We start from the raw sequence: 24,948 nt of genomic DNA on the forward strand, positions 1-24,948 counted from the left end.
AAAAAGGGTCCATGCCATATTTATCAGCCAGAGACAAACGTGAGAAAAAGACGCTGCTCGGAAGATTGAGCAGCTTAACGCTGAGCTCGAGCCTCTCCAGCGAGAGGAGTGGGAGCTGTCCACATCTATGAGAAGGACAGGACTACGTAATAAGCCTGGCAGGAAGCCTCAATGGAGATGGACAGAGCAGACAGGCAAGCTAGTGCGTTCGTCCAAAGGCGGTATAGACTGGTGGAGATATCAGAGCTGCGTTCTGATCCCAAAGCTGATTCCTTTCGCCAAAGAGTGCCTCCAAGATAGGCCTCAGACCGTAGTTATGGAGGATAAGGCACCTGGGCACGCCCACCAGTATCAGAACGTTGTCTATAGTCTATCCAACGTCGAGAGACTACTTTGGCCTGGCAACTCTCCAGACTGTAACTGTATTGAGCCATGCTGGTTCTACATGAAGAGAGAGACTACAAAGAAAGGAGCTCCACAGTCAAGAACGGAGGCAACTAGAATCTGGCTAAATTGCTGGAGAGATCTCCCACAAGCTAAGATCCAAGCTTGGATTGAGCGTATTCTTATACATATTCCAAAGATAATTGAGCTACAAGGTGGTAATGAGTATATAGAGGGGAGAGATAGGCGTTGTGTAGGAGAGCGGCCAGATTTCGGCTAAATTATTCTTGGCAGGACAAAACTTTTGTGAGGCACCTCCGTACACCGTTTCATATTTGACTTTGTTTCTACTCCCTAGCCACGGCAAAAGCCTCTGCTGCCGTCGTGTCCACGGCCTTGGCGCAGACAGCCATGGCAGATGCCATGCAAACCAATGCGCCGACATGTGGGGGCGCTTGTGGGGTGGGCCGTCCAAGCCTGCGCTGTGTGCTTCAAATGCGGTCCCGGACACCGGCGCTATGCATTCCACACGTCCACTGTGATGCATCTGGACTTCCTAGCCTGTATAGCACCACGCTGAGAAACCTGCTGTCCACCGGCTGTTGGGGCCGTTGCGGCCCAATTCGTGCAAACAAGACCCTCGCCCATGCCCTCGCGACTGTTCGATTGGGGTGCGTGCCCACGCCCATTGATGACAGAGCATGCACATGCACTGCTTTCGTCATCCACTCATGTCCACATCCTGTGCCTTTCTCTTCAGACCACTCTCAGCGCCCTCCATTTGCCCTCGGAACTTGGCCTCGATTGCTTCGAGCAGCACTTCCTTGACCACTGCGAGACTGCCCACGGCTGCGTGTGTCGCTCCCTCGATGAGCGCGTCTGCGTCTGCCCCGACATCTCCCTTCATCCACATCTCGGTGATTTCATCTCTTGAAGCCAAGTAGCCCACCACGCATGCTGCCACTACCTCTTTGTGCTCAGCAGGACATGGGTCCAGTATCCTAGCCAGCTCTTGCTCGCCTTTTGACGACGGATTGCGTGTTACAGCTGCCACCCCTCCACAAACCACATCTACACAGTCGATCCCTGCGTCCACCATAGCAGCGCTGGCAACCGTTATGCAGCCAGCCAAAACATTCAATAGGCCCCATCCACTTCCAGCCGCGCTTCCGTCGGTTGCCATGTCGCCCCACCAGCCATCTTCGTCGCCCTCAAGAATTGTGACGACCACTTCCACTCCACTCTTGGGCCATCTTTCGCCAATGATCACTCCCCGCAGAGCCGTCTCCAGATGCACGCCTAGATCGCGTTCTGTTGAGTCGCGTAGATAGCCTCTCCTGTGCCGTGTGGCAAATGGTGCAAACTTGACAGTAGTCGTAAGGAGGAGCGACGGACTGAAGGGTGCGCTGCGGGGGAGGGGCTTTGGGCCTTGTATCGACGCCGTGATTTTCAGCGACGAAGTCGGCGCAATGAGGCTAGTCTTGGGCGCGACAGGTGAGGAAGGTATCTCGAGATAGGCAGAACCAGAGGCAGAAGGTATGATGGACGTTTGGAGGACTGTTGTGAAATGTTAGCGTGCGTATTTCAAGCCACAGGCGCTTCCTAGAGCTATAAAAAGCTCGTACAAGACGGGTCTGAAGCAACAACACTCCAATTAAGCGAGTACAGTGCGTGTAGAAGCGCCATGACAGTATCTCAGCAACTCACAAATTCTTCGGAGCTCGTTTGGGCCTCTTGATCGTGTCGGCCTCAGTTTTTCGACATAATGCGCTTCTCTGATGGTGCGCGCAAACACGGGCGCGCTTGTCCCACCATTAGGCCCGTTGTTTCTCCGCCTGTCAATATTCATCGCCATTTTTTGGGTGTAAGTGTATGTGTAGGTTGGTGCTGCTGGGATTGCAGATGATCTCATGGCGGTCGGCGCGCAAATTGTGTATGACTAAGCTGCAGATCCGCCAAGAGTTCGTAACTCAAGCTCAATTTTCCTTCGCGTCTGCGCCGACTTTCCTTCCTCACAGCACTTCAGCACTCCAGGTACGTTACCAGCACGCCCTCTCTCTACGCAGTCTTCCATGATTGATACCCTTGAAATACGTTCTTGTGATCTCAAATGAGCTCTGAACACATGCACCACCCTCTGATCTCGTCTCTGCCAGCTTCTGCTTTCACGACTAGCTTTGCGACTCTGGCTGACTCAATTCAGGTGCTGCAGGCTTTACATCTCGCAACAGTGCGCAGCCACTGCGAGGAGATCCTTCGCCATGTCTTGACATGACACATGGGTTGCCGTTGCCACGGTCCCGCAGGATAGCTCGAGTAGACGGACACGCATGGAATCTAATGGGATTTTGAAGTTTTCGCGGGGCACCAGTCGCGATTTCGACGTGCTTAGCTGAGAACCTTCAGTCTCAACCTTAGATATTGCTCACGTACGCTCACTGCGACGTCCTCCAAGGGCGCAGTCATACATCAGCTCAAGGTGATGTAGCGAAGAATACTGACAACTGGTAAGTCGTCATTCGTACCCCACCCACCCTCTTTCATGATGAACGTATTATTTCAGTTCTGCTTCCGAACTACATTGAGGAAATCACATACCGCTTACCTTTGTCTGATATCACTCTACCCGATCTTTTTCGACCAATGATTCGAGAGAGACAAGGCTGACATAGCAAATAGACTCTAGAGCACAGATGCCGCGTTGCAGCTCTCTCTGGTAAGCAGCTCCATTTTGTTCCCTTTCGCCAGGAGGAAAACTAGTCTATCCATTCAACGACATCTGTTGCCGGGTCACCCTCCCGCACCCTACCAGTTCTGCTGGAATGACGGGTTGTGGAGTTGCAGTGCTGGCTCGTCCGGCGCCGCGTGATTGTGGTCTTTGAGCTGAAAGATGCGGCAGTCCGTCTTGGGCTGCCGCAACCAGAGGCCAGGCGACAGGGGATGATTTAAAACGGCTTTCTGAGCACAACGCCTATTGCGAAGTCTCTGCGAGGTTGAGCGCGGGCATTGCTAACAGCGCTCAGATTCCATGTTGCACCGAGAAGCGTCGCTTCGCATGCTGGGGGTATGAAAGGCATAAGAGCGCCGTGTGCGCCTTTCCGTAGCTTAGATAATTTCAATTGAATGTTTCCGGACGCGCCGATTTGTTCACACGATACCCGGTTCTCTTTGTGCCACTTGACGGTTCATGTGTCGATGAGACCCCTGCGGCTGGGCTGCATAATGAAGGCGTCGCCAAAGCGATAGCGCCCCAACTATAACCCCAATGACGGTCTCTGGTAAATGACCTTGGGCGGCTCATGGGGCCATGGATGCTGAGGCCCTGTCGCCTCTCTCATTTCCACGGGGAATACGTCCACTTGCATATGATTGCTCTGAAACGGCCATACTAATAAGCTTGGCTTAGCTCGACACCCCCCGTCATCTTGCAAAGTGTCCGAAACACGCGACAGACGCTCCGCATTCTCGCTCGGCTTACGCATCCAAGTCCATTGATCGGTCCTACCACTATACATAGTTGTTGTTCAGGCATCGATATTACGCTCAACCTCTACCGTGACCTTGGTAGGGACGTCGTCAGCCAAGCCCATCACGGCCGCTATCATCTAAAACGCGCAACGCCACCCCATTGGACTTGCAGCCCGCTCTTCTCTCCGCACAACCACCACGGCGATCGAGATCTCTCTCCTGACGGAAAAGGAGATAAGGAAAAAAAACGGTGCTTTACCGAGCAACCGGGTAATCTGGCGGGTCATCGCTGACCAGGGTCTGCAAGGGAGCGATCCATCTCTGCTGCCCGTCTTCCACGAATGCTGCCCACATACTCCACGTCCAAGGGGAAGATGCATCGCCATGGCTTTTCCAACGGAGCATATCCATCCCAAGGGGGAGGCACGTTTTCCATACAGCCCCACAAGTACGTCCCATACCCGCATTGCAGAGAGCAACAACAGCACTGCATCCTGCATCGTGTCTCCTACACCTGTGCAATCCTGCGAGACATGCCCCTGACTTGTGTTGCGTCTGCAGATTCCAGCCGCGATCACAGCCCTCCCTCCGACGGCGAAGGACACTGATACAGCGCCTCCTGCTTATGGGCTCCGTCTTCTTCACAACGCTCTTCTTCTTTTTCCCCAACCTGCGGCCGAATCTGGGTTCCGGGCCCCTTAGCCTGCTTACCTCGAGCGACGACGTGCAACTCGAAACGGTGCGATATTACGATTTGAACAATGTGCAGGGCACCGCCAGAGGCTGGGAGAGGGAAGAGCGGATACTGTTGTGCGCGCCGTTGCGAGACGCGGCGCCACATTTGCCCATGTTCTTTAGCCACCTCAGGAACCTCACATACCCGCACAATCTCATTGACTTGGCCTTCCTGGTTGGAGATTCCAAGGACAATACCATTACGCTTTTGACGGAGAAGCTGGAAGAGCTACAGGCTAACCCAGACCCAAAGCAACAATTCGGCGAAATCTCAATCATGGAAAAGGACTTTGGACAAAAGGTCAACCAGGATGTTGAGAGTCGACACGGTTTCGCCGCACAGGCCAGTCGCCGCAAGTCGATGGCGCAAGCACGCAACTGGCTCTTGAGCGCTGCTCTACGTCCTACGCATAGCTGGGTATACTGGAGAGATGTCGATGTCGAGACTGCTCCATTCACGATTCTCGAGGACCTTATGCGCCACAACAAGGACGTCATTGTGCCCAGTATGTTCGACCTCACATGGGGAAATTTGCATTGCTAACACGCTACTTAGATGTTTGGCGACCGCTTCCGGACTGGCTTGGTGGAGAACAGCCATACGATCTGAACTCGTGGCAGGAATCCGAGACTGCGCTTGCTCTTGCAGACACCCTTGATGAGGACGCAGTCATTGTGGAAGGTTACGCAGAGTACGCAACATGGCGCCCGCACTTGGCCTACCTTCGCGACCCATACGGTGACCCGGACATGGAAATGGAAATCGACGGTGTTGGTGGTGTCAGTATCCTCGCAAAAGCAAAGGTCTTCCGCTCCGGCTGCCACTTCCCTGCGTTCAGTTTCGAGAAGCATGCTGAGACAGAAGGATTCGGCAAGGTACGACATTACGTCTCTTTCCACACTACAAAGCTAACAATCGACTCAATAGATGGCCAAGCGCATGAAGTTTTCGGTCGTCGGCCTGCCCCACTACACCATCTGGCATCTTTACGAGCCTAGCGTTGACGACATTCGACACATGGAGGAAATGGAACGAGAGCGCAAGGCAAAGGAGGCTGAAGAAGAGGCCAAGAAGGCTAAAGAAGCCAAGATTAAGGAAACTTTCGATGAGAAGAAGGGCGACTGGGAGAAGGAGAAGTCGGCAGTCCAGGAGCTGATTAAGCAGGCCAAGAATGAGGAGAAAGATGAAGCCGACAAGAAGAAGAAGCAAGAGGAAGGGGGGAAAGAACAAAAGGACACCGAGAAAAAAGATAAGCCTGCGGAGAAAAAGGAGGACAAATCGTAGCTCCTACAGCACGTTGACAATGCGAGGGGTTACATGCCTCGGATTTTTTTTTCTATTCATGCGGCTTCGCGCATGCAGCGGAAACGCGCAGGCACAGCAACGACAATAACGACTTGGTTGGATCTTGGAGGGCGCCCATCCGAAACCTCGGTTTCTTTCGACTTGCTGCATGTCTTCGGTGCCTAGCACGTAGCATCTTGTTTTCGCCGAGTCAGTGGCCGTTTGTGGCACTCAGAGCGCATTGCTTCTTCTTTTGGTGGGCGTTGAACAAGTATTTGGAGGATTGCATATACAGACTAGACAGCAGCTGTTGCATGAGGGGCTTTGTAAGCTTAGGAGTAGATTTGCGCACCATGTTTGCGTGTAACAACATTTGCCAGTTTATCAAGTGCAGCCAGATGGCTTACAAGTGGTGCTACCCTATGATGTTGTGCGGGACCCTGGTACGGTCCGCATTGTGTCTCAGCACCCCCGAAACTCCGCTAAAGCCAATTTGAGCCCCAAATGCTCGAATGGAGCTGTCAAAGACGTCTTTTGCCAGTTGCCGAGCGCTCGAGGACACATCTTCGGTGGACAGCCTTACATTGTGCTCCAACGCTCGCGAGTCGTCTACCCATCCAGGCAGCAACAGCAATTGGGAGGATGCGTGTCATCTTTGGAGTCGTCTGAACTTACCGTCAAGCTGTCCATGTGCCCTCGATAATAACGACACCTTGTCGCGCGCTATACCTCCCCACCGCATACCCAACTGCACGCCAACCTACCAGACACCATGTCGAGCACCGACGGCGACGGCAATGGCGCGTCAACCCTCCACGAAACGGTCGCGAACCTGGATCCCCAGCCCATTACCGTGGCAGTCAACCCGGTAGCGCTCGTAGTGACAGAATGTATCACCGTCACCTCGGCGATGCGAAAGCATGCCCGTTGGGCGCACTCATCGGTCTCGGCCATCTTGGGGAGCTCCTCGAACAAGACACCAGCTGTACAGCGGCGCGACCGCACAGGACAGAGCATTGTGGCCACGGGAGAGCAAGACGAGGCCGTTCCAAGCAGATGGGGACTGCGGGGGAAGAAGGGCAAGAGCATGCAGGACAACCCCCTCATGTCTGCATTCGCGCGCCTGAGGAACGATCTCAAGGGCTGTAAAGGTAGACATGGCGCTCAGGATAAACAGTCAGCACGCTGCTAACGCTGCAATCAAGATATCAGGACATTCGATACGCCCTCTATGCTCCATCCCTTCCTGCAGGTCATCCGCTCTTCTTCGACCTCTGCGCCAATTACCTCGCTCGCCCTCATTGCTATTACCAAGTTCCTGTCGTACGGCATTATTGGCCATGACTCTCCACGCCTACCAGAAGCTATGCAGCAGCTCTCTTCTGCCATCACACACTGCCGATTCGAGGCCAGCGACTCGGCAGCGGACGAAATTGTCCTACTCCGCATACTCAGGCTGATGGAAGTCATGATCTCGGGCCGTGGAGGAGAGGTACTCGGCGACGAGAGCGTCTGCGAAATGATGGAGACGGGCTTGAGCATGTGCTGTCAGGCACGACTCTCAGAGGTGCTGCGACGCTCGGCCGAGGTTGCCATGGTGTCCATGTGCCAGGTCATATTCAGGAGATTGAAGACGCTCGAGATCGAGTCGCCAGAGGAACTGGAGGCCATGGACGAAGAGCTGGATGGCAAAGATGAGCACGATGGCCTACGCATGGACCCAACAGCGGACGGCGAAGGCGACGCTGCTCAGCACAAAGTCGAAGCACTCCAGCTACCGAGCGACTCGGAAAAGGGCCAGGAAGACAGCGAGAGCACCGCAAACCCAACGAGTAGTACCGTGGATCTTCCAGCGACAGCAGCAAACGGGGAGCCTCAGCCTGCTGCCGAGATCAAGCCGTACTCATTACCATCCATACGGGAATTGTTCCGAGTACTGGTCGATCTGCTGGACCCACACGACCGACAGCATACAGATACTATGCGGGTCATGGCGCTACGCATTGTCGATGTTGCGCTCGAAGTCGCTGGCCCATCAATCGCAAGCCATCCCAGCCTTGCGAACTTGGCCAAGGATACGCTGTGCCGCCACCTCTTCCAGTTGGTCAGGTCGGACAACATGGCAATTCTGAATGAGTCGTTGCGAGTCGCTGGCACATTGTTGGCGACATGCAGGAATGTACTCAAGCTGCAACAAGAGCTGTACCTTTCATACCTAGTCGCTTGCCTCTTTCCAAGGGTCGAGATACCAGTAGAGCCTGGTATTGAGCCTTCGCTATACGAAGGCGTCCCACATGCGCCTAGTCTCATCAAGCAGCCACCACCACAGAACAGTGGCAGTGGCCGGTCCACCCCAGTACCTGTCAAGGACAGACAAAAGCTAGGGCTGGAGGGGGGCGCTCGGAAGCCTGATGCTCGAGAAGCCATGGTGGAGAATCTGGGTGGTTTGGTACGGATACCGTCATACATGGCCGAACTGTTTGTCAACTATGACTGCGAGACCGACCGCGGCGATGTCTGCATGGACATTGTCGGACTTCTCTCAAGAAACGCCTTTCCCGACTCTGCAACCTGGAGTACTGTTAATGTACCACCTCTCTGCCTGGATGCTCTTCTCGGCTTTGTCCAGTCTATGGCAGATCGCCTGGACGACGAGCCGGTGACTGAAGGTTACCCCAGCGTCGAATCGCTTCGCGAACAGCGAGCACGCAAGGCCGTTATCATCAAGGGCGCGACCAAATTCAACGAGAAGCCGAAAGCCGGCATCGCATATCTCGCGTCGCAAGGCATCATATCAGACCCTGACGATCCTCAATGCATCGCTCAGTTCGTCAAGGGCACGACAAGAGTCGACAAGAAAGTTCTCGGAGAATTCATTTCGAAGAAAGGAAACGAAGCATTACTCAGCGCCTTCATCGACTTGTTCGACTTTACTGGGCAACGCATTGATGAAGCGCTCAGACAACTTCTGCATACCTTCCGTCTTCCTGGTGAATCTGCACTCATTGAGAGAATTCTCACAGAGTTCTCTGAAAAGTATTTCAAGATGGCCAAGCCCGAAGGCATTGCCAACGGCGACGCCATCTATATTCTTACCTATGCAGTTATCATGTTGAACACGGACCAGCACAACCCGAATATGAAGCAGAAGCGAATGCAACTGGAAGACTTCAGAAAGAACGTGCGCGGTGTCAACGATGGAAAGGACTTTGACCCAGAGTTTTTGGAGGGAATCTACGAATCCATCAAGAACCGCGAAATCATCCTGCCAGAGGAGCATAGCGATCGAAATGCCTACGATCACGCATGGAAAGAACTACTAGTCAAGTGCCAATCAACGTCAGACATTGTCATCTGCGACACCAACATCTTCGACGCAGACATGTTCGCGGCAACTTGGAAGCCCATTGTAGCAACACTGTCATATGTCTTCATGTCTGCTACTGATGATGCCGTCTTCTCCCGCGTCGTGCAAGGTTTCGACCAATGCGCTCAGATTGCTGCAAAATACGGGTTGACTGATGCTTTGGATCGCATCATTTCATGTCTGTCATACATTAGCACACTGGCGCCGGATGTGCCACCAAGCACCTCCCTAAACACCGAAGTGCAGGTTGACAAGAAGAGCGTCATGGTCAGCGAGACGGCTGTGCGGTTCGGTCGTGATGGCCGAGCGCAACTGGCAACTGTCGTGCTGTTCCAGGTCATCAAAGGCCACGAAGCATCGATAAGAGATGGATGGGAATACGTAAGTTTTATGTCCATGTGCACAGGACATTGCTAACTCTGCCAGCTCATTCGTATCATGGTCAATCTCTTTGTCAACTCGCTCATACCACCTTACTTCCTTTCTTTCCAGAAAACACTTGCCTTGGCACCAATCCCTCTGCAGAACCCTGCTCAAGTCATTGACCGTGCTGAGCGTCCTGCGGATACTGGAATCTTCTCAGCTTTGACCTCTTACGTCTCAAGCTTTGCCAATGACGAGCCGCCAGAACCATCAGACCAGGAGATAGAATACACGCTTTGCACTGTCGACACAGTCAAGGAATGCCATTTCGAAGATATCTTGGCAAATATCAGCCAGCTACCTATAAAGTCTCTGAGATCACTACTGGATTCGCTACTTCAGCATCTGCCCGAAGATGGCTCGCCAAGAGTCATGGTGGTGAAGCCGGAGCTTCCAACTGCAAGCCCGCGAGCACCTGGTTCTCGGCAGAAAGGCAAGGGTCCTCTCTATGACCCCAGTCTTGTCTTTGTCCTCGAATTGGCTACTGTACTAGCACTGCGCGATGATGAGACTGTTAAGGAGCTTGCAAAGGATGTGATAGAAGCACTGTCGTCTGTCATCCGAGACGCCACCAAGCATCACTACGTGGTGATTGCGCGGTCGGTGTACTATCTCTTGAGCCTGTTGAAGGCTAGCAATGTAAGCACCAACAACTCATGTGTTGTAATCTACTGACAATCTCAGGATTATGACTTCATCCGGGCGCCAGTTCTTATGCATACTTTCTCGAGTTTCAACGACGCACTGCTGCAAGAGTGTGCACAGCCAATCCTCAAAGGCTTGAGTGACTGTTGCAAGGGACCCAATGCGCTCCGCAGTGAACTCGCTGGCTCACCAGACTTTTGGACTATCCTCAACAGACTAGCCAGTGTACCCGATGCTGCTGGAGACGTCTTCTCGCTTGTGGAAGAACTGACCACATCGCCTCAGCCAGGCATCACTGCAGACAACTACGAGGCTGCGATAGCGCTCCTAAATGAATTTGCAACTGCTGCTCAAGTGGGTGCACGAGAAGAGCAACTGCATGACCAAGCTGTGCGGCGCAACAAGGGACAGAAGCCCAAGAAGCCCGAGAATAGCGAGATTGTTGTGCGTGGCAGCACTGCTATGACCATTGTCTACCAACTGTCCAATCGAGTACCAAACTTTATTGAACAGTCTCATCTTGAGACTACTGAAGGTAGGTTGCTTATTCAAGTCTACGTGTGTTAATACTAAAGACCTTGCAGCGTGGACAGCATACTGGTCTCCTATTCTGAAGACGCTCGCACACCAGTGTTTAAACCCTTGTCGCACCCTGCGTCAACAAGCCTTTGCCTCTCTCCAGCGCACTCTTCTGTCGGCTGATCTCGCCTCTCCGGACCATAAGGAGTGGACGGCCATCTTCAGTGAAGTGCTCATACCCCTCATCACCCAGCTCCTCAAGCCCGAGGTTTACCAATCTGATCCTCTCGGCATGAGTGAAACGCGGGTCCGCGCTGCCACTTTACTCAGTAAAGTGTTCCTGCACTACCTAGTCCTGCTCGATGGTCTCTGCGAGAAAGGAGAGAAGGGCTTGTTCGAAGAGCTCTGGATTACAATTGTCGGTATCATGGATCGCCTGGGCAACAGCGGCCAAGGCGACATGGAAGAAGCCGTAGCCGAGAACCTCAAGAACATGCTCCTCGTACTGAGCAGCGGAGGCTACCTTGCCCCTCCGGACGAAAACCCAGACCGCGAAGAACTGTGGCATGAGACTTGGAAGCGCATAAACCGCTTCCAGCCCAATCTCCTCGGCGAACTATTCCCCGAGGAGGCAGGCAAGCCCGCACGCCCAAGGCCAAGCAAGGACGACAGGGCCGCTGTGAAGAGCCCGGTACCCCCCGTTGACGGACGCGAAATGGATGTTGCGGTGAGGACGAAGGAGGGCAGCGACAAGGCTGGTGAGGAAGAAGAAGCAGCAGCAGCAGCAGAGGAGGAGCCAAAGAAGATGAAGGCCGAAGGAAAAGATAGCTAGGAACTTCTTTCTCCCATCGACGTTGCTGGCACATGAGCTTCAGTGTAAAGTGCATGCTTGGTTGCGGCAGGTTTGGTAGTATTAGACGAGCTGCAAGTAAGGGATGAAAATAATTGATATGCGTATTCTCTCTCTCTCTCTCACCAGAAGTTTACCTTGCGTTACTTGATGCTTTTGGCTTTTGATTTTCCGGTTTTTTTTTCATCTCGGCATGTACTGTACTGTACTTCAGTACTTGACCCGCGTCTTGGCACCCACTCAACGACGTCTTTGTACAAGGCGAGATGATTTTGCATCTTTTTCGCTGCAATTACTGATTAAAATCAGTTACGTGTGTTAGCTCACTCATGTTTTTTTTTCTTCTTCCCCTTTATATAGGGGCTTAAAATACAAGACTTTATTAGTGAAAAAAAAAGTTTTTTTTTCTACTTCTTAGTAGCTCTGAGAAGGTCTGCCTTACTTACTGTACTGTTGTTATTTTTTCTTTTTTGGATATAAGTAGGTGCTACGTACATAAGTAAAATGTTTACGTACTGTACTTGGAAATCTTGGTCTTGGGTTGGTTTCGCTACGTACTGTACGTACGTAAAGGTCGCGCGTCATGTAATGAACACTAGAATAGCTGGAATGTTAAAACAGCCAGAGAAGCTGGAGAAGCCAGAGAAGCTGGAGCAGTCAGAGCAGCCAGAGCAGCCAGAGCAGCCAGACAAACTAAATCGTACTCTTTGTAGCACTATTATCGGCTAAGTATAAGAACATGTATACATGAAAATGAAAATAAAGCTTTATACTAAAAATTCTATATATTCAAGAATATAATTATACGCTTAACCTTCGCAGGACCCTAAATAACCTAGCAAGAACTTGAAAGCAGCTAAAGCTACACTTGTAGAGGAAAATAGCAAACGGGAACCTGGTTCAGGTCTGCTTGAGAAAAGAACGCGAGCAAGTCAGGTATATATACTGTAAGCTTCAGAGCTAGTCCTAGTACGTACGTACAGTAGCTCACATAACAGATGAAATAGTGCCAAAGGCCGCTTGGCAAAGCAGTATACGGGTGCGCAATAGCACCTCTTTTCAGCTCCGTTACGGGCTGTAAGTAGGAAAGTTTATATATTTGCGCTTCTGACTAGATACTCAGTGCCCCCATGGCTTCCCTCATCTGCTCCTCCTTGGCCTTGACATGCTCCACCACTGCCTCGTCGCCCACGCCCTCATCCACACAATCACACCCATACACGCTGCGGAACTGAAACGGCGGCAGCCCATCCAGCTTTTCCAGCGCCGCCTGGCTCGCCCGCACGCGCGCATACCGCCCACTCTGGCCCAGCGAGTAGAAGCGCACTTTGCCATGAATCATGACCATAGCCGCAACGCCCTTGCCTTTACCGGGAATCAGCGTCTCCGTCTCGAGCGCCCCCATGCGCCAATCACTACATCCAAAATTAATCGTAAGCAAGCGGCTCAAGCGCGTAGTCGGGTGGTTCGACGCAAACGCCTGGTACGAGTCGATAGTCATATCCGCGAAGAAAGGTTTAAGGTGCATGTCGAAGAAGCGCTGAACGACTTCAAAATCAAACTCTGCGTCGACGAACATGGCGGCGACGTAGGCTTCGATTACGTCTGCGAGACACTTGGGCGGCTCGCTGATGGCAACCCAGTAGTCTACTGCGCCGGCGGCCTCGCGGCACGCCTCCTCGGCTTCGAGCACGTAGTCGCGGATTTGATTGCTGAGCACCGCCGTGTTCTGCTTGACGTGGACGTGCCAGCCGAGTTTGACGCAGAAGGCGCCGAGAAACTTGTTGGAGACCATTGGTGTTTTGTGCTCGGTGAGCCACTGTGGGTCTTTGTCCGGGTACTTGTAGTACAGGTATGTGATGAATGCCATGTCGAGGAGGGCGTCGCCGGCGAACTCGAGGCGTTGGTAGTTTGGGATGTTTTCGTAGATATAGGGATACGAAGGGTGGGCGAAGGCGGAGCGGAGGAGGCGGGGGTACTTGAAGTGGTATGGGTGTTTTGTCTCGATTTTTCGGGCCATTTCGAGCATTGCTGCGCTTGCCTCTGCGGTTTGATACTTGGGCTTCTGGTAGGCAGCGTAGTAGTCTGACCATTTTGACATGGAGTGGTCTGGGCTGTTGGCAAAGAGCTTCACTGCTTTGACTGCTTGGTCCCAGTCACTGGATTTCCACTGGCCGCCTTTGTAGTGCTCTTGCAGCGACGCGCCAATGAAGGCCTCGCAAACATCGGCAATACTCTTGTCGCCCAGATTGTGGGTGAGCTTGAGCCAGTCGTCTTGCGACTTGTTCGCACCCTTGCCTTTGAGTAGTTTGAGGCCTTCGGGGTACCACGTGCGACTATTTTGTGTTATTCCAGAATCTGATTGTGTCCCATAGAATACGTACCGTGAAAAAGACTCTGTACGAATGTACTTGTACAGTTGCAGATCTTGCTCCAGGCCGTCTGCAGAAACGACTTTCTTCTTTCCGATTGCGGTCTCCATGAGGTTCTTGTTGCAGAGCATCTGCATACGGCGAACATGAAACTCGTTCTCGTTCTCGTCTGGCTGCTGAACAAAGACTGAAAGGGATGTTGCCATCTTCAAAAAGCAGTCGCCGAGAAACTCCAGTCTACAACAAATATTAGCATGCCCCAGCTTGCTGGATTATAAACATACCGCTCATAATTTGGCCCCATGCCGCTCTTGAAGTTGATTTTCTCTTCGTCATGTTCCTCAGAGTTTTCAGAGTCCTTTGTCAAAGCCTCCAGGGCGAGATGTGGGCTGACCTTGAGATCCAAAACCTGGCATGCTTCCAATGCAATCAGGTAGCTCTCGAAGCGGTGGATAATGGCCGGTAACACGTAGCACATGACTACAAAAGGGGTTGCGAGCTACATTGTTAGCATGGGTCACCTACACTTGGAACTAACAAACGATAGTCAACTTACGTTGGATATCTGAAAAGGCTCAGGACAGATGTACGCCTTGAGGTTGTCCAGTTCGCCCTTCTCTTTATCCTCGACGCACGCAAGGTGATTTCGGCGAAAAGGAATCTTCTCTACCTCAAGAACAGGCTGAATTGGATTCCATTTCGATAGGTTCCTGCTTCTTGACCATGTGCTGTCACTGTAGTCCATGATACTGTTCATGTGTCTGTGGCCTTGACGAGCAACACCTTTTGGAATGGCATCTTGAGGGTTGAGGTGAGGTGAGAGACGGTTCGAATAGTAGTGTCGGCCTCCATTCAGTGGATCCACAAAATAACGGTTTATGAGGTCATTCGCCTCAGTATCTGGAGTCCATTTCCATGTTGGTTGGTGGAAAACCTTTTGTATCTGATCCATGTCCAGAACTTGGCTCAAAGAAGTCATAGATGATAGGCAGTGAGCTCGATCTGGAAGCACTGGCACAACCCAGTACGAGATATTCCGGACATCATCCTCATACTCCTTGTTGTATATGTCTTTGTAAATACGCAGGGTAAAAGTTGTAAGCATTTCCAGCATCGCTGCCGATAGGGGAACCGAGACAACAAGAGACTGGGAAACTATGTTGGAAGGTCTTCCATCAGCGAGGTAGATTGGAAACTTTGGCAACTGTGGAAGCCAGTTGCGAGTGAGAAGGCCCAGAGGTTGATGAGGTCGGTCAAGGCCAGCATCCACATTGATGACGGTAAGATAGAGAGATGCGGGAACCACGCCTCGACCTATCTTCCAAAATTCTGGCTTGATCATCATGGGATACATGCCCTTCTTCTTTTCATTCAGTGCTAGAAGAGCATTTCTTCCAGCTGGTAAGCGCCTGAAGGTTGTTGGCAGCAGGTTATCATCGAGATATCCCTTTCTGTGAAGTTCAAGACACGCTTTGTACGCTGCTGAGCACTTGGCGATTGATTTCTTGCTCTGCACATCGCCAGTAATCGTCTGCAATGGAGAGTGCTCTGGCAGTATTACTTCGGACACAAAGCCTCTCCTTTGTGAATCTGAAGTAGCACCGCTAAAGTCAGGACAAACAACATATGTTGGCTGCATCATGGTTTGTCTGTCGGGACCCGGCAAAGTTGCGACGAAGTGATTGAGGATAGCCAGACTTGAACGGAATGATAACTTGGCACCGATTTTGGTGATGAAGCTTGGAAACAACTTGTCTTCAAACTTCAGGAGATCGATGCCATCTTGGTCACATCCGTCAACGCGACGATCTTGCGGGAGTTCTTTGCAGAAATTCCTCATGATTTGCTCATCGTGCTTCACATCCATGATCCGCTCCCGATGGTCATGGTTGCCTTCTTCAATCATGTGAAGATACTTTGAGTTTCGATGTCTTGCCCGCCCACGAGATTGCACGTATGCGATCATGGTGCGATAAAGGTCGAATCTCACAACCAGGTTGCACTGAGGAATGTCCAGGCCTTCTTCAGCGACTGATGTGGCAAAAAGGCAATTGAGTTCTCCGCGGCGAAATTTTGCTACTGTGAGAACTTGGTTCCGAAGAGATATGTTCTGTTCATACACACGTGTGTTGATGCCAACAAGTACACTGCAGCGAAGATGCGGGCCTCCAATTTGAGAGAAAATGAGCTGCAACAACTGCGCCGTCTGTCTCTCTTGAACGAAGACGATACATCGGGCTTCATCGCTGCGTTCGTAGTATAAGCTGAGCCAATGATGAAGCTTCTGAACTTTGGAACTCACGTCCTGGTGACTGAGAGTGCAGATGCCTGGATCGAACTTTTGAACGTACTCGGCCGCCTCTTGCAGACGTTTCAGTTTAGCGTCCCACTCTTTGACTCTATCCGGACTAGCATTGTTGTGCTTCATGTGCTCCCGCTCCTCCAGTTTGCGACTCTGATTTTCGGCAAAGGCAAAAGACCAATACGTGTCGGACGCCCATCGCCCTAGTTCCCTGCAGTGTCGTTTTGATGCGATGAAAAACTTGTCGTAGGCCTGGATGTGTCCGAATCTCGCTTTGATCTTTTGGTGTAATGGTGTTTCGTACTCATCTTTCAGCCTTGCGTATACTGCAACTTCTTCCTCTGGTCGACTGATGCTATTTGAGACGAGAGCACTTTCCGTAGTGGCAATCTTAGCGTCAAGCAGCTTTTCCAGGTCTCTAGCGGCCTCTCTGATATGGCTTGGAGATAAGCCCTTTGTGTCCACAGGAGACGCAGTCATGCCAAAGATTCGAGGTCGCTTGGCAATGTCCGTCTCCTTTACGTAAAAGTCTTTCATAAGGCGGGCATAAGGGTGGTTGCTCTTGGCGTGATGAGCCTCATCGAAGATCAGAAGGTTGATCCGGGCCATACTGGTAAAAGAATGCATCATACACTGCACAAGGACTTCTGCTGTACAGACTAGGACCATATTGCGTTCGAAGTAGCCCTGCCAAGTCGACTTTGACCATAGCGACGCGCCCATTGAACCGCATATTCCTTCGACGTTCTGATCGAGACCGCAGCGCAAGACGTTCGTCTGTTGGAACACGAGATTGACTGAATCCACCTGGACGTGTCAGCTGTGTATGCAGGAAACTCTCTCAGCGCCTCACTAGAAAGAAAGCCATTCTGGGGATACCGCCTCGGGCCCGATGGTCGAGCTCCATGTCTAAAATGTGCCGCAGTAGAAGAGTTGCAATATGCGTCTTTCCCGAGCCCGTGTCCAAGACTGCAATGACGTTATCGCCCTTTGCTCTCTCAAACAACTCCGTCTGGTAATCGCGAGGGTTCGTGATACGAACAGTCGTCTCCTGTTGTGCCAGGATGTCGCGAATCGAGAGCTGCTCTTCTTTGGCACTCTTTGCAAAGGCATCATTGACTTCGTTTTGTGTTAAACGTGCACTGATATTAGCAGCAAAAGCTCTCATGATACTGTTCTGTGCCCTGCGCTTCTCTGTACTAGTCTTGGGGCCATGTCCGGCCACAATGTCTGCGTCTGCGTCTGCGTCGGAATCTTCGTTCTCTTCGACATTGTCATCGGATCCGTCAGACAGGGAAGTAATGGGGCTGTCGTCGCACGAGAAGTAGTCGTCTTGCTCTTCGTCAATTGCACCCCAAGCCATGTTTGGAGTAAGTGGGCTCCCGGGAAGTGACTCGAGCGTAAGAAGAGATCGCGGCTGTATCCAGCAATCCAAATGGTGCGAGCTGTCAAGTTTTTCGAGCAGGCTGGGAGTTGGCCAAGAGTGAGAGAGAAGGCTGCTGCCACCTATTTGCGCCACAGCGTGCCTCGCTAACAAGCAAACGACGCACCTGCCCGTAGCACAGCATGCTCGCAGACAAATCCGGTCTTTGTAACACAAACAAACGGCCGGTTTCGCGCAGCGTCAGGGCGTTCACCGCCTGCTTCGAAGCGCGCGCCGCGCAGGCGGTGAATTGACGGGGATGGCGGGGTAAGTACGCGACTTTCCAGGCAAGCGCGCTGACTCAACGACACACCATTTCACGCTCTCACGTGTCTCGCCCTCGAAACTTCCACCCCCACATCTACACGACTTTTTGGAATCCATCACGCCAAAATGTCAGATGAACCGCTGAGTCTGCGCGGCCTTTTCTCCAAAGCCGAGACGGCGCGCGAACAACTTTCATCTTCGTACGAGCCAAACAGTCCCGCCTTCCAGGAAAAGCTCAGCGCAACCATTGCCACTTATGAAGAATGTCTCAAGATCTCGGAGCAGGTGTCGCTCTTCAGCCCAAACGAGACTCTCGAGGACATACCATCTACTGACTTACAGTATGTAATAGAGTCCATCTATCTGCAATACTGAAGTCATGTCTTCATGAGTAGGGGTAGGGGGGGGGCACCTTTGCTAACACGTGCACACCAGATACATGGCGATAAACTACCACTTGGCCGAAGTCATCCAGAAGATTTTCAACACAGACATTTCACTCCGAAAGCAAAACCTGCTACGGGCACGAGGTCACTATGAGCAGTTTCTCAAGTTGCTGGATTCCTACGACATGCTTGGCAAGGCGGATGCGAAGCTTCTCGAAGCCTACAACGAAGACAAGAACAACTTTTCCACAGCCAGCACGCGGGATGCAGCAGCAAGAAGAGACGCCAAGATTGCTCGGTTTAGAGAAGAAAAGGAACTGAAAAGGAAACTCGAGGTAAGATTGTCTTGGCATTAACTGTTCGTTGCTTTGGCCGGGAACTAAAGGCGTGCGACTATAGTATCTCCGCCAGAACCCCAAGCTTGAGGAGCAAGATGAACAGGTGGTCCGGGATCTGCACCTGACCAACCTGGCATTCATGGTACACCAGACGTTTGCCTCTCTGGAGTCGATGGCCCAGGAACTTCACATCATCTCGCTGGCGCCACCCGCGCCGCCACAGGGCCAGGACCAACAAGCGCCCGACGCTCGACAAGACGGCCGAGGCAAAGACGGTTACTCTGAGCGCCTAGATGGTCAGTACGCCGGTTTGAAGTATTCCGGGCCCATCTTGAGCAGCGACGGCAAGCCCATGCGACCATTTACACTCTTGGACAGTCGCCAGAGTGTGAAGAAGGGCGTGTTCCGCCCCGACCACAACTTGCCGACCATGACCATCGACGAGTACCTAGAAGAGGAGAAGCGTCGCGGTGGCATTATTGAGGGCGGAGGACCGCAGTCGGGAATACAGCCTGAGCCGAATGAGGATGACCTGGATGCTGCCGATGCTGAGACGATGAAGCAACGTGCATGGGACGAGTACGTAGAAGCCAATCCCAAGGGCTCGGGAAACACGCTAAACAGAGGGTGAGCATACGTGGAGAGGATACTAGATACCCTAACGAAGAGAAGAAAACTATTAGCCAACATGACCGCTTGTCTATAGCTTCTCTGGTGCGAGTTCAGGCCACTTTGTCGTGATGAGCTTAAACAGCCCCTTGCTCAGCACTGCATAGCCCTTGACATCTAGATGCAGCCCATCGGTGAACCAGCCCTTGGGGAACGACTTTGCCCCAATGAGTCCGCAGCCCGGCGGCAGCTCTGGATCATACTGCCAGCCCTCTTCTTTCATCAGCGCGTCCACAATGAGCTGCCAAAAGTTCAGCCCCGCGACCCTCTCCGTCTCCTCGTATTCCTTTGCAATCTGCATGAGTCCCTCTGCATAGCGCTTCTTGTTCATGTACGTCTTGTACCGCGGCCATTCCTTCTTGGCGCGATTCATGTCCTCAATCTGCTTTTGCGACAGCCGCTCGCCGTCGTCAGCGGGTCCATTGATGGGCGGCGGCGTGATGAGCACAATCTTTGTATTCTCCATGGCCTGCTCGGTGAGAATGGTGTCGAGGAAGCCACGGATGTTTTCCGAGAAGACGGGCCAGGGCACTTTTTCGGTGTCGCCGAACACACAGGCGTCGTTTGCGCCGACAAAGATTGTGAAGAGGAGGGTTTGCGGTGCGTCTGGGGCTGTGGCGCGCCGTATTACGCGGGCAAAGTCGTCTTGTAGACTGGAGCTGGTGTAGCTGTTGCGTCGGTTAATACTGACGGTATTTGCCAGGACAATATTGTTTTCCTCAGTATATACCAACGTACCCTGCTCTGCCTGTAGCAATGGTTAGTATGGGTGAGTATGCGAAGAAGCCGCAGGCCGTTGGACACCACTGGGCTATACGCCAACAAAACTACGTCGCAATACCTTCATTGACAACCCTGGCCTTGCCGACATACTTGTCTGTCAGATACCATCCGAAGCCGTGCGTCTCCCGTGTGAAGCTCCACTCGGTCATGGAGGCGCCGAATAGTACAATCTCGGGTTGCTCTGCGGACAAGGCTGCCATGTCGGCGGCGGGCTCTTCAAAGCGCATTACCAAGTCGAGCCTTGGATATAGTCCAGCAGGGGTCGACAGAACAAGGAGGAATAGAAGGACTAGATCAAAAAGAGCTCGCACCCGACCCTACCTTCGTTCACAATGCCCACCTTGTACCGGTACTGCTGCTGGAGGAAGCGGCCAAAGCCCTGCGTAGCCTCGCTAAAGCCCCACTCGGTGAGCGAATCACCGAAGAGCACAAACTCGGGCATGTCTCACTGTAGTGTGTCGAACGGGTGGGGGAGGGAGGGAGGGGGAGGGGAAAGCGAAGGACGAGACAACCAGAAGAAGGAAAAGAAGCCGCCGCAGACGCTGAAAACGAAAGTAGAAAACGACGACGACGACGACGACCAAGTATAACGAGACCGACGAGGAGAGTAAGAAAGAAAGAAAAGAAAAGAAGATGGCGACCACAATGACGGAAAGGTAAGGAAGAAGGAGGAAAAAAGGGCGCGAGTGAGCCCTGCAAGTTAGCTACTATTTTTTTTCTCTTAATTTGTGGCTCTAAGTATTTTGTTGCTGCACAGAACCCAATCACCCCACAAGCTCAACACGCTTTGTCTCGTCAGTTCTATTTTTTTTTACGCCGGCTCCGAGCTGACATGGGCTGTTGGGTCTGCTGGGCGACGACAATGCGGAGAAATACAGGAGCGGAATAGTGACGGGGCCTGCGCAAACCCCGCTACGCTGATTGAGGCTTAGTCGGCCGAAACGTTAGTGCCCCCCACTAATGATGCATGTGGCGATGTGACGCTTGTTACCTGTTTTGGGGCGTATGGACGGGGCGTATGTCGCTGTCTCGCCGAGCATGCCAATGCTACGTAGTATGTGTATGTTGGAAGTCGAAGAATAGAGGGGGGGTCTGACGTGCTTTTTTACGAGGGGAATATGTACCCACTAGTCACACTAGCATTGTTCTGCTCAAGCTCGTTTGGGGGGGGGGGACTCGATAAGAGAGAGATGGATTGACTGATAGATGGACGCAATAGACATGGTCAGAATGATGTCAGCTCTAGTATTTTCGCTACGACTATGTAACACGGAACAGCTCACTCCAATTCATACGAATATTTGTAATTATTTAGAAACAAAAAAGATTTCTGGGTTCTCTCTCACATCAAACTGCATTTCCGTATACTCGAGCCAAAGAAAAAGAAAGCACAGCAATTGATATTTACAAACCATGTCGTTTCCCATCACCACCACCATTCTCAGGCACTCGACGCGCCTCCAAAAACGCCTCGTCCTACCTACCAGTACCACCACCACCGCTTCTCTCCATCCCTCCCACCAACAGCACCACCGCTTCACCACCAGCCCCCTCACCTCCTCCTCCAAAAACCTCATGGACACACCACAACCCGCCTCCAACATCGCGGACCCCCACCCCAATTCCAGCGCAGCACCCAACGCCAAAATGCGATCAGACACCCAGAACACGGACGCTCAATCGAGCGCCTCGAAAGATGAGATGAAGCAGGGCGATGAACATCCAGCCAAGCAACCGGATTTCCAGGCTCAGCCGGATAGAACGACGGGGATTGGCGGGAAGGAGGAAGTAAAGGGTGGGAAGGAGGGGTTGGGGGAGCGGACGTAGAGAGGAGTTGTGTGTTTAAAGGGGAGGGAAAGTGGGTAAATGAGGGGGAAAAAAATGGGAGCACATAACGATTCTTGCGTGCTCGACTCTGATTTGTCAAGGAGGGAACATATATGGATACTTGCACTATCAAAGAGTCTATTCCTCACCTAAAACCTTGCTTTGGAAAATAGCGGCTCCACGCCTCTGAAAAGGTAGCAGCCTTGCAACCTAGAAGTTGTATAAGTCTGGTGCCGCCGGTCTTGACCTCTTGGCTTTGAGACTGCTCTTAGCCTGCGACTACGAGGATAAAGGCTCGACACGGCGTCTTCGGCTGCGGTTTTGATGCTGCTGGGCTTGGGGTACATTCGGCGTAGCAACGGCCGCTGATGGTTAGGGTGCGTGTGTGGTGCCATAAAGTGGTTTGGAAGGGACTGCTTGTTGGTAGGGGTACATGGTGACGGTTGATGAGTCGCGTCTCTTCAGGCCTCGATTAAGGGAGGCAGAATGTTTCCGTATCCCGTATGTTCATAGTCGGTAGTCAGTAGTTTTGGGTTTTGGGGCACCGAGAGAGGGTCCTGGAGACGGCCCCATGTAGTGGCTTTCTCCCGCTGTCGTTCTCACATCTGAAGTTGCTCCGTCTCGGGATTCAGGGGTTCCAGGTGAAGATACCGTCAAGAACACTGCAGTCGTTGAAGAAGTTGGTACTGGGTTGTATATCTCAGAGAATCCAGGGGTGATGAGTACTCCAGGAAAATCTGACTTTGTTTCTCGACTAGTTGCATGGGTCGCTGCCGGTATCCTCGCTGCCAAAGGAATGCAGAACAGGCTTCTCTACGTTGCTATTTCAGTCCTTCATTCCCCGTACCTCAACATAGCTGCTGTATTTGAGAAAGTAGTCGGCGTAATGAAGAGCATCTTCCGATATTCCCGCGCCGTGTCGAGAGACCTGAAACCACGCAGCTCGTCCGAGTGGCCGAACAGAAACTTCGGGTGGCATTGGACCACCATGCAAACTGGTCTTTGTTCTGTTGGCAGTCCTACAATTTCAAATTTATGAGTAACGTTCATTACCATAGTTGAGTGCGAAGCCATGCAGATCAAGGCTCTTTGCACCCTTGATATTGTGGACGTTCTTCTCCTGAATACCGCGCATGTGGTAAGCAGCACTGAATAACTCAGCGTGCTAGCGAAGCTATACGAGGACCTCCTTCGGCTAGACATTCTGCGGGATAGTGCATGGTAGTATGTCAGTGTTCCCAAGGTATAGTTGGTGCTGCTGTCATGTTTCAAGGATGCCTCCACTTAAACGCTATTCGAAACCAAACGTCACGTGGCATGATGCGCGACGGGCCGCGGAGTGGACGGGTGTAACCTTGAGCCGACCACAAGCTAGCCACAGGCGTCATAGCCATTCCAGCTTACACGTCCATTGTGATCATCTTCTTCACCCAAGTTCCACTTTTATAACAGGGCTCAATGAAATAAATAACGGGGCCCAAGAGTTCGGGAGACAAGATCTTGGGCCATGGGCCTTAATTTGCCCCGTTTCGAGCAAGAGGGATGCCGCCATGGGCCGCGAGACAAGGCCTATCAATAGCTAGTTGAGTGCGTGCAGGAACGTTGGATGGAGCAGCATACGAGGCCGGCGAGCCTAGAGCCCAAAATGCGTAAGGCGGCCACTCTGGAAAGTACGTACTCTCTGGATAAATGAGTGGCTTACTCAATAAGTTCCCCACGGCCGTATCCCCGAACAACCGAGAGAAATAAGGACTTGCAGCCAAAGTTCTCACATCATCAATAAAGGCTGTGTAAGCCTCGTACGAAGTTTCGGTGCCAAGTCTTTTTTGTCCATAGGGGTATGGGGTTAGGTAGCAGAGGTACTATGGAATCCCACGTCTTGCACATCCAAGGAGGCGTCAATCTGTGAATGCATCCAGTGGTCCTGGCTCGCAGCTTATGGTTGTTGTTCCACGAAAAGAAAGCTCAACTCGAAGGACCCCCGCAGCATGTGGCTGCATAACGGTCGGTTGTGCAGGTATACGTACACTGACATATATTTCCAAGCTGTCAGGGGTGTCGTGCTGGACCGTTAAGACATAGCAAATATAGCACTGGAATACGCACTCCCGTAGCATCACGGCGTACGGAAATAGAAACTACACGGACAGGACGATTTGAGGGGTCGACATGTACTGACCAATTGGTCTTTGGTTGCTCATCCAGTATGCATCCCAGCGCGTTGGTTGGAGCGGGTTACGCGAAGTAAGCCCCTACTCAAGAATAAGGTTTGTGCATCTGCAAGTAGCAATACGGTGGAAGGCGACAAGATGGATACGGAACCTTCTGACTTTCCTCGGGTTATTGCATCTCGTCACAAGGTCGATGGATACGGAAGCTTGATCATGGGGGTAGAAGTAGCCAAGGCACGGATTGATTGTTCGGGCAAGAGCAAAGAAGAAGCGATAAGAGGAGAATTAGCAGGCGGAGTGACCTGCAGAATGCAGGCACGGGGTCCGGAGCTCAAGGCGTACCGTTCGCTCGGGATCGGCAGCTGGCGACGACCGTGTGGATGAAGCGGGCAGTGTTGCCGATGCATTAGGCGAAGCATTCACGGAACAGCGGAGGATGCGCCCATTTCCTTTGGCGTTTGGCATGTGCTTATCAAAGGTGGGACGGGTCTGCTAAGGGTCCAAGTTGGATATTGTCAGGCCAGGCGACATGAGAGACTGGGGTTCGCTCTGGCTTGGGTGTGGTGGTTGGCAGGAGAGTGGTGCTCCTGGGCAGAGATAACGCCGGGGGCTGACACATGTAATTGCACGACGAGTGGTGACAGACGGCGGCCCTGCGACGGCCGTGTGTCGAGTGTCCAGGGACCCGTGTTCCAAGATCCCAAGGGCTTGGAGATGAAAGGCGAGCACGAGTC

The 24,948-nt window shown here is 52.3% G+C and overlaps 7 protein-coding genes across 7 annotated transcripts; 4 read left to right on the top strand and 3 right to left on the bottom strand.

Annotated features, from left to right (window-relative positions):
- Positions 1-694: 694 nt before the first annotated feature.
- SETTUDRAFT_163082 (uncharacterized protein) lies at positions 695-2,243 on the bottom strand. Its single transcript, XM_008027342.1, has 2 exons — positions 2,092-2,243; positions 695-1,941 (listed from the first exon to the last, which is right to left on the bottom strand). The coding sequence occupies exons 1-2, from the start codon at positions 2,237-2,239 to the stop codon at positions 1,106-1,108; spliced, it is 984 nt and encodes a 327-aa protein (XP_008025533.1). The 5' UTR covers positions 2,240-2,243; the 3' UTR covers positions 695-1,105.
- A 1,620-nt stretch (positions 2,244-3,863) lies between these two features.
- SETTUDRAFT_115694 (glycosyltransferase family 62 protein) lies at positions 3,864-6,250 on the top strand. The gene is made up of 4 exons (XM_008027343.1): positions 3,864-4,300; positions 4,414-5,093; positions 5,144-5,463; positions 5,516-6,250. The coding sequence occupies exons 1-4, from the start codon at positions 4,194-4,196 to the stop codon at positions 5,870-5,872; spliced, it is 1,464 nt and encodes a 487-aa protein (XP_008025534.1). The 5' UTR covers positions 3,864-4,193; the 3' UTR covers positions 5,873-6,250.
- A 222-nt stretch (positions 6,251-6,472) lies between these two features.
- SETTUDRAFT_135517 (uncharacterized protein) lies at positions 6,473-11,788 on the top strand. The gene is made up of 5 exons (XM_008027344.1): positions 6,473-7,023; positions 7,078-9,620; positions 9,666-10,301; positions 10,347-10,842; positions 10,892-11,788. Exons 1-5 carry the CDS (start codon positions 6,645-6,647, stop codon positions 11,656-11,658), a joined length of 4,821 nt encoding a protein of 1,606 aa, XP_008025535.1. The 5' UTR covers positions 6,473-6,644; the 3' UTR covers positions 11,659-11,788.
- Positions 11,789-12,787: 999 nt separating this feature from the next.
- Positions 12,788-17,713, bottom strand: SETTUDRAFT_31304 (uncharacterized protein; the record flags this gene model as incomplete). Its single annotated transcript, XM_008026853.1, has 5 exons — positions 12,788-14,012; positions 14,061-14,285; positions 14,333-14,547; positions 14,605-17,157; positions 17,204-17,713. The coding sequence occupies 5 exons, from the start codon at positions 17,711-17,713 to the stop codon at positions 12,788-12,790; spliced, it is 4,728 nt and encodes a 1,575-aa protein (XP_008025044.1).
- Positions 17,714-18,166: 453 nt separating this feature from the next.
- On the top strand, positions 18,167-19,395 carry SETTUDRAFT_89204 (uncharacterized protein; the record flags this gene model as incomplete). The annotated part of the gene is made up of 3 exons (XM_008027345.1): positions 18,167-18,381; positions 18,476-18,761; positions 18,826-19,395. 3 exons carry the CDS (start codon positions 18,167-18,169, stop codon positions 19,393-19,395), a joined length of 1,071 nt encoding a protein of 356 aa, XP_008025536.1.
- Positions 19,396-19,464: 69 nt separating this feature from the next.
- On the bottom strand, positions 19,465-20,658 carry SETTUDRAFT_19524 (uncharacterized protein; the record flags this gene model as incomplete). The annotated part of the gene is made up of 4 exons (XM_008026731.1): positions 19,465-20,101; positions 20,172-20,181; positions 20,275-20,456; positions 20,528-20,658. The coding sequence occupies 4 exons, from the start codon at positions 20,656-20,658 to the stop codon at positions 19,465-19,467; spliced, it is 960 nt and encodes a 319-aa protein (XP_008024922.1).
- Positions 20,659-21,791: 1,133 nt separating this feature from the next.
- Positions 21,792-22,043, top strand: SETTUDRAFT_87922 (uncharacterized protein; the record flags this gene model as incomplete). The annotated part of the gene is made up of 1 exon (XM_008027346.1): positions 21,792-22,043. One exon carries the CDS (start codon positions 21,792-21,794, stop codon positions 22,041-22,043), a length of 252 nt encoding a protein of 83 aa, XP_008025537.1.
- Positions 22,044-24,948: the final 2,905 nt, after the last annotated feature.

The sequence above is a fragment of the Exserohilum turcica genome (genome assembly GCF_000359705.1).
Source record: "Exserohilum turcica Et28A unplaced genomic scaffold SETTUscaffold_2, whole genome shotgun sequence".
NCBI lineage: Eukaryota > Fungi > Ascomycota > Dothideomycetes > Pleosporales > Pleosporaceae > Exserohilum > Exserohilum turcicum.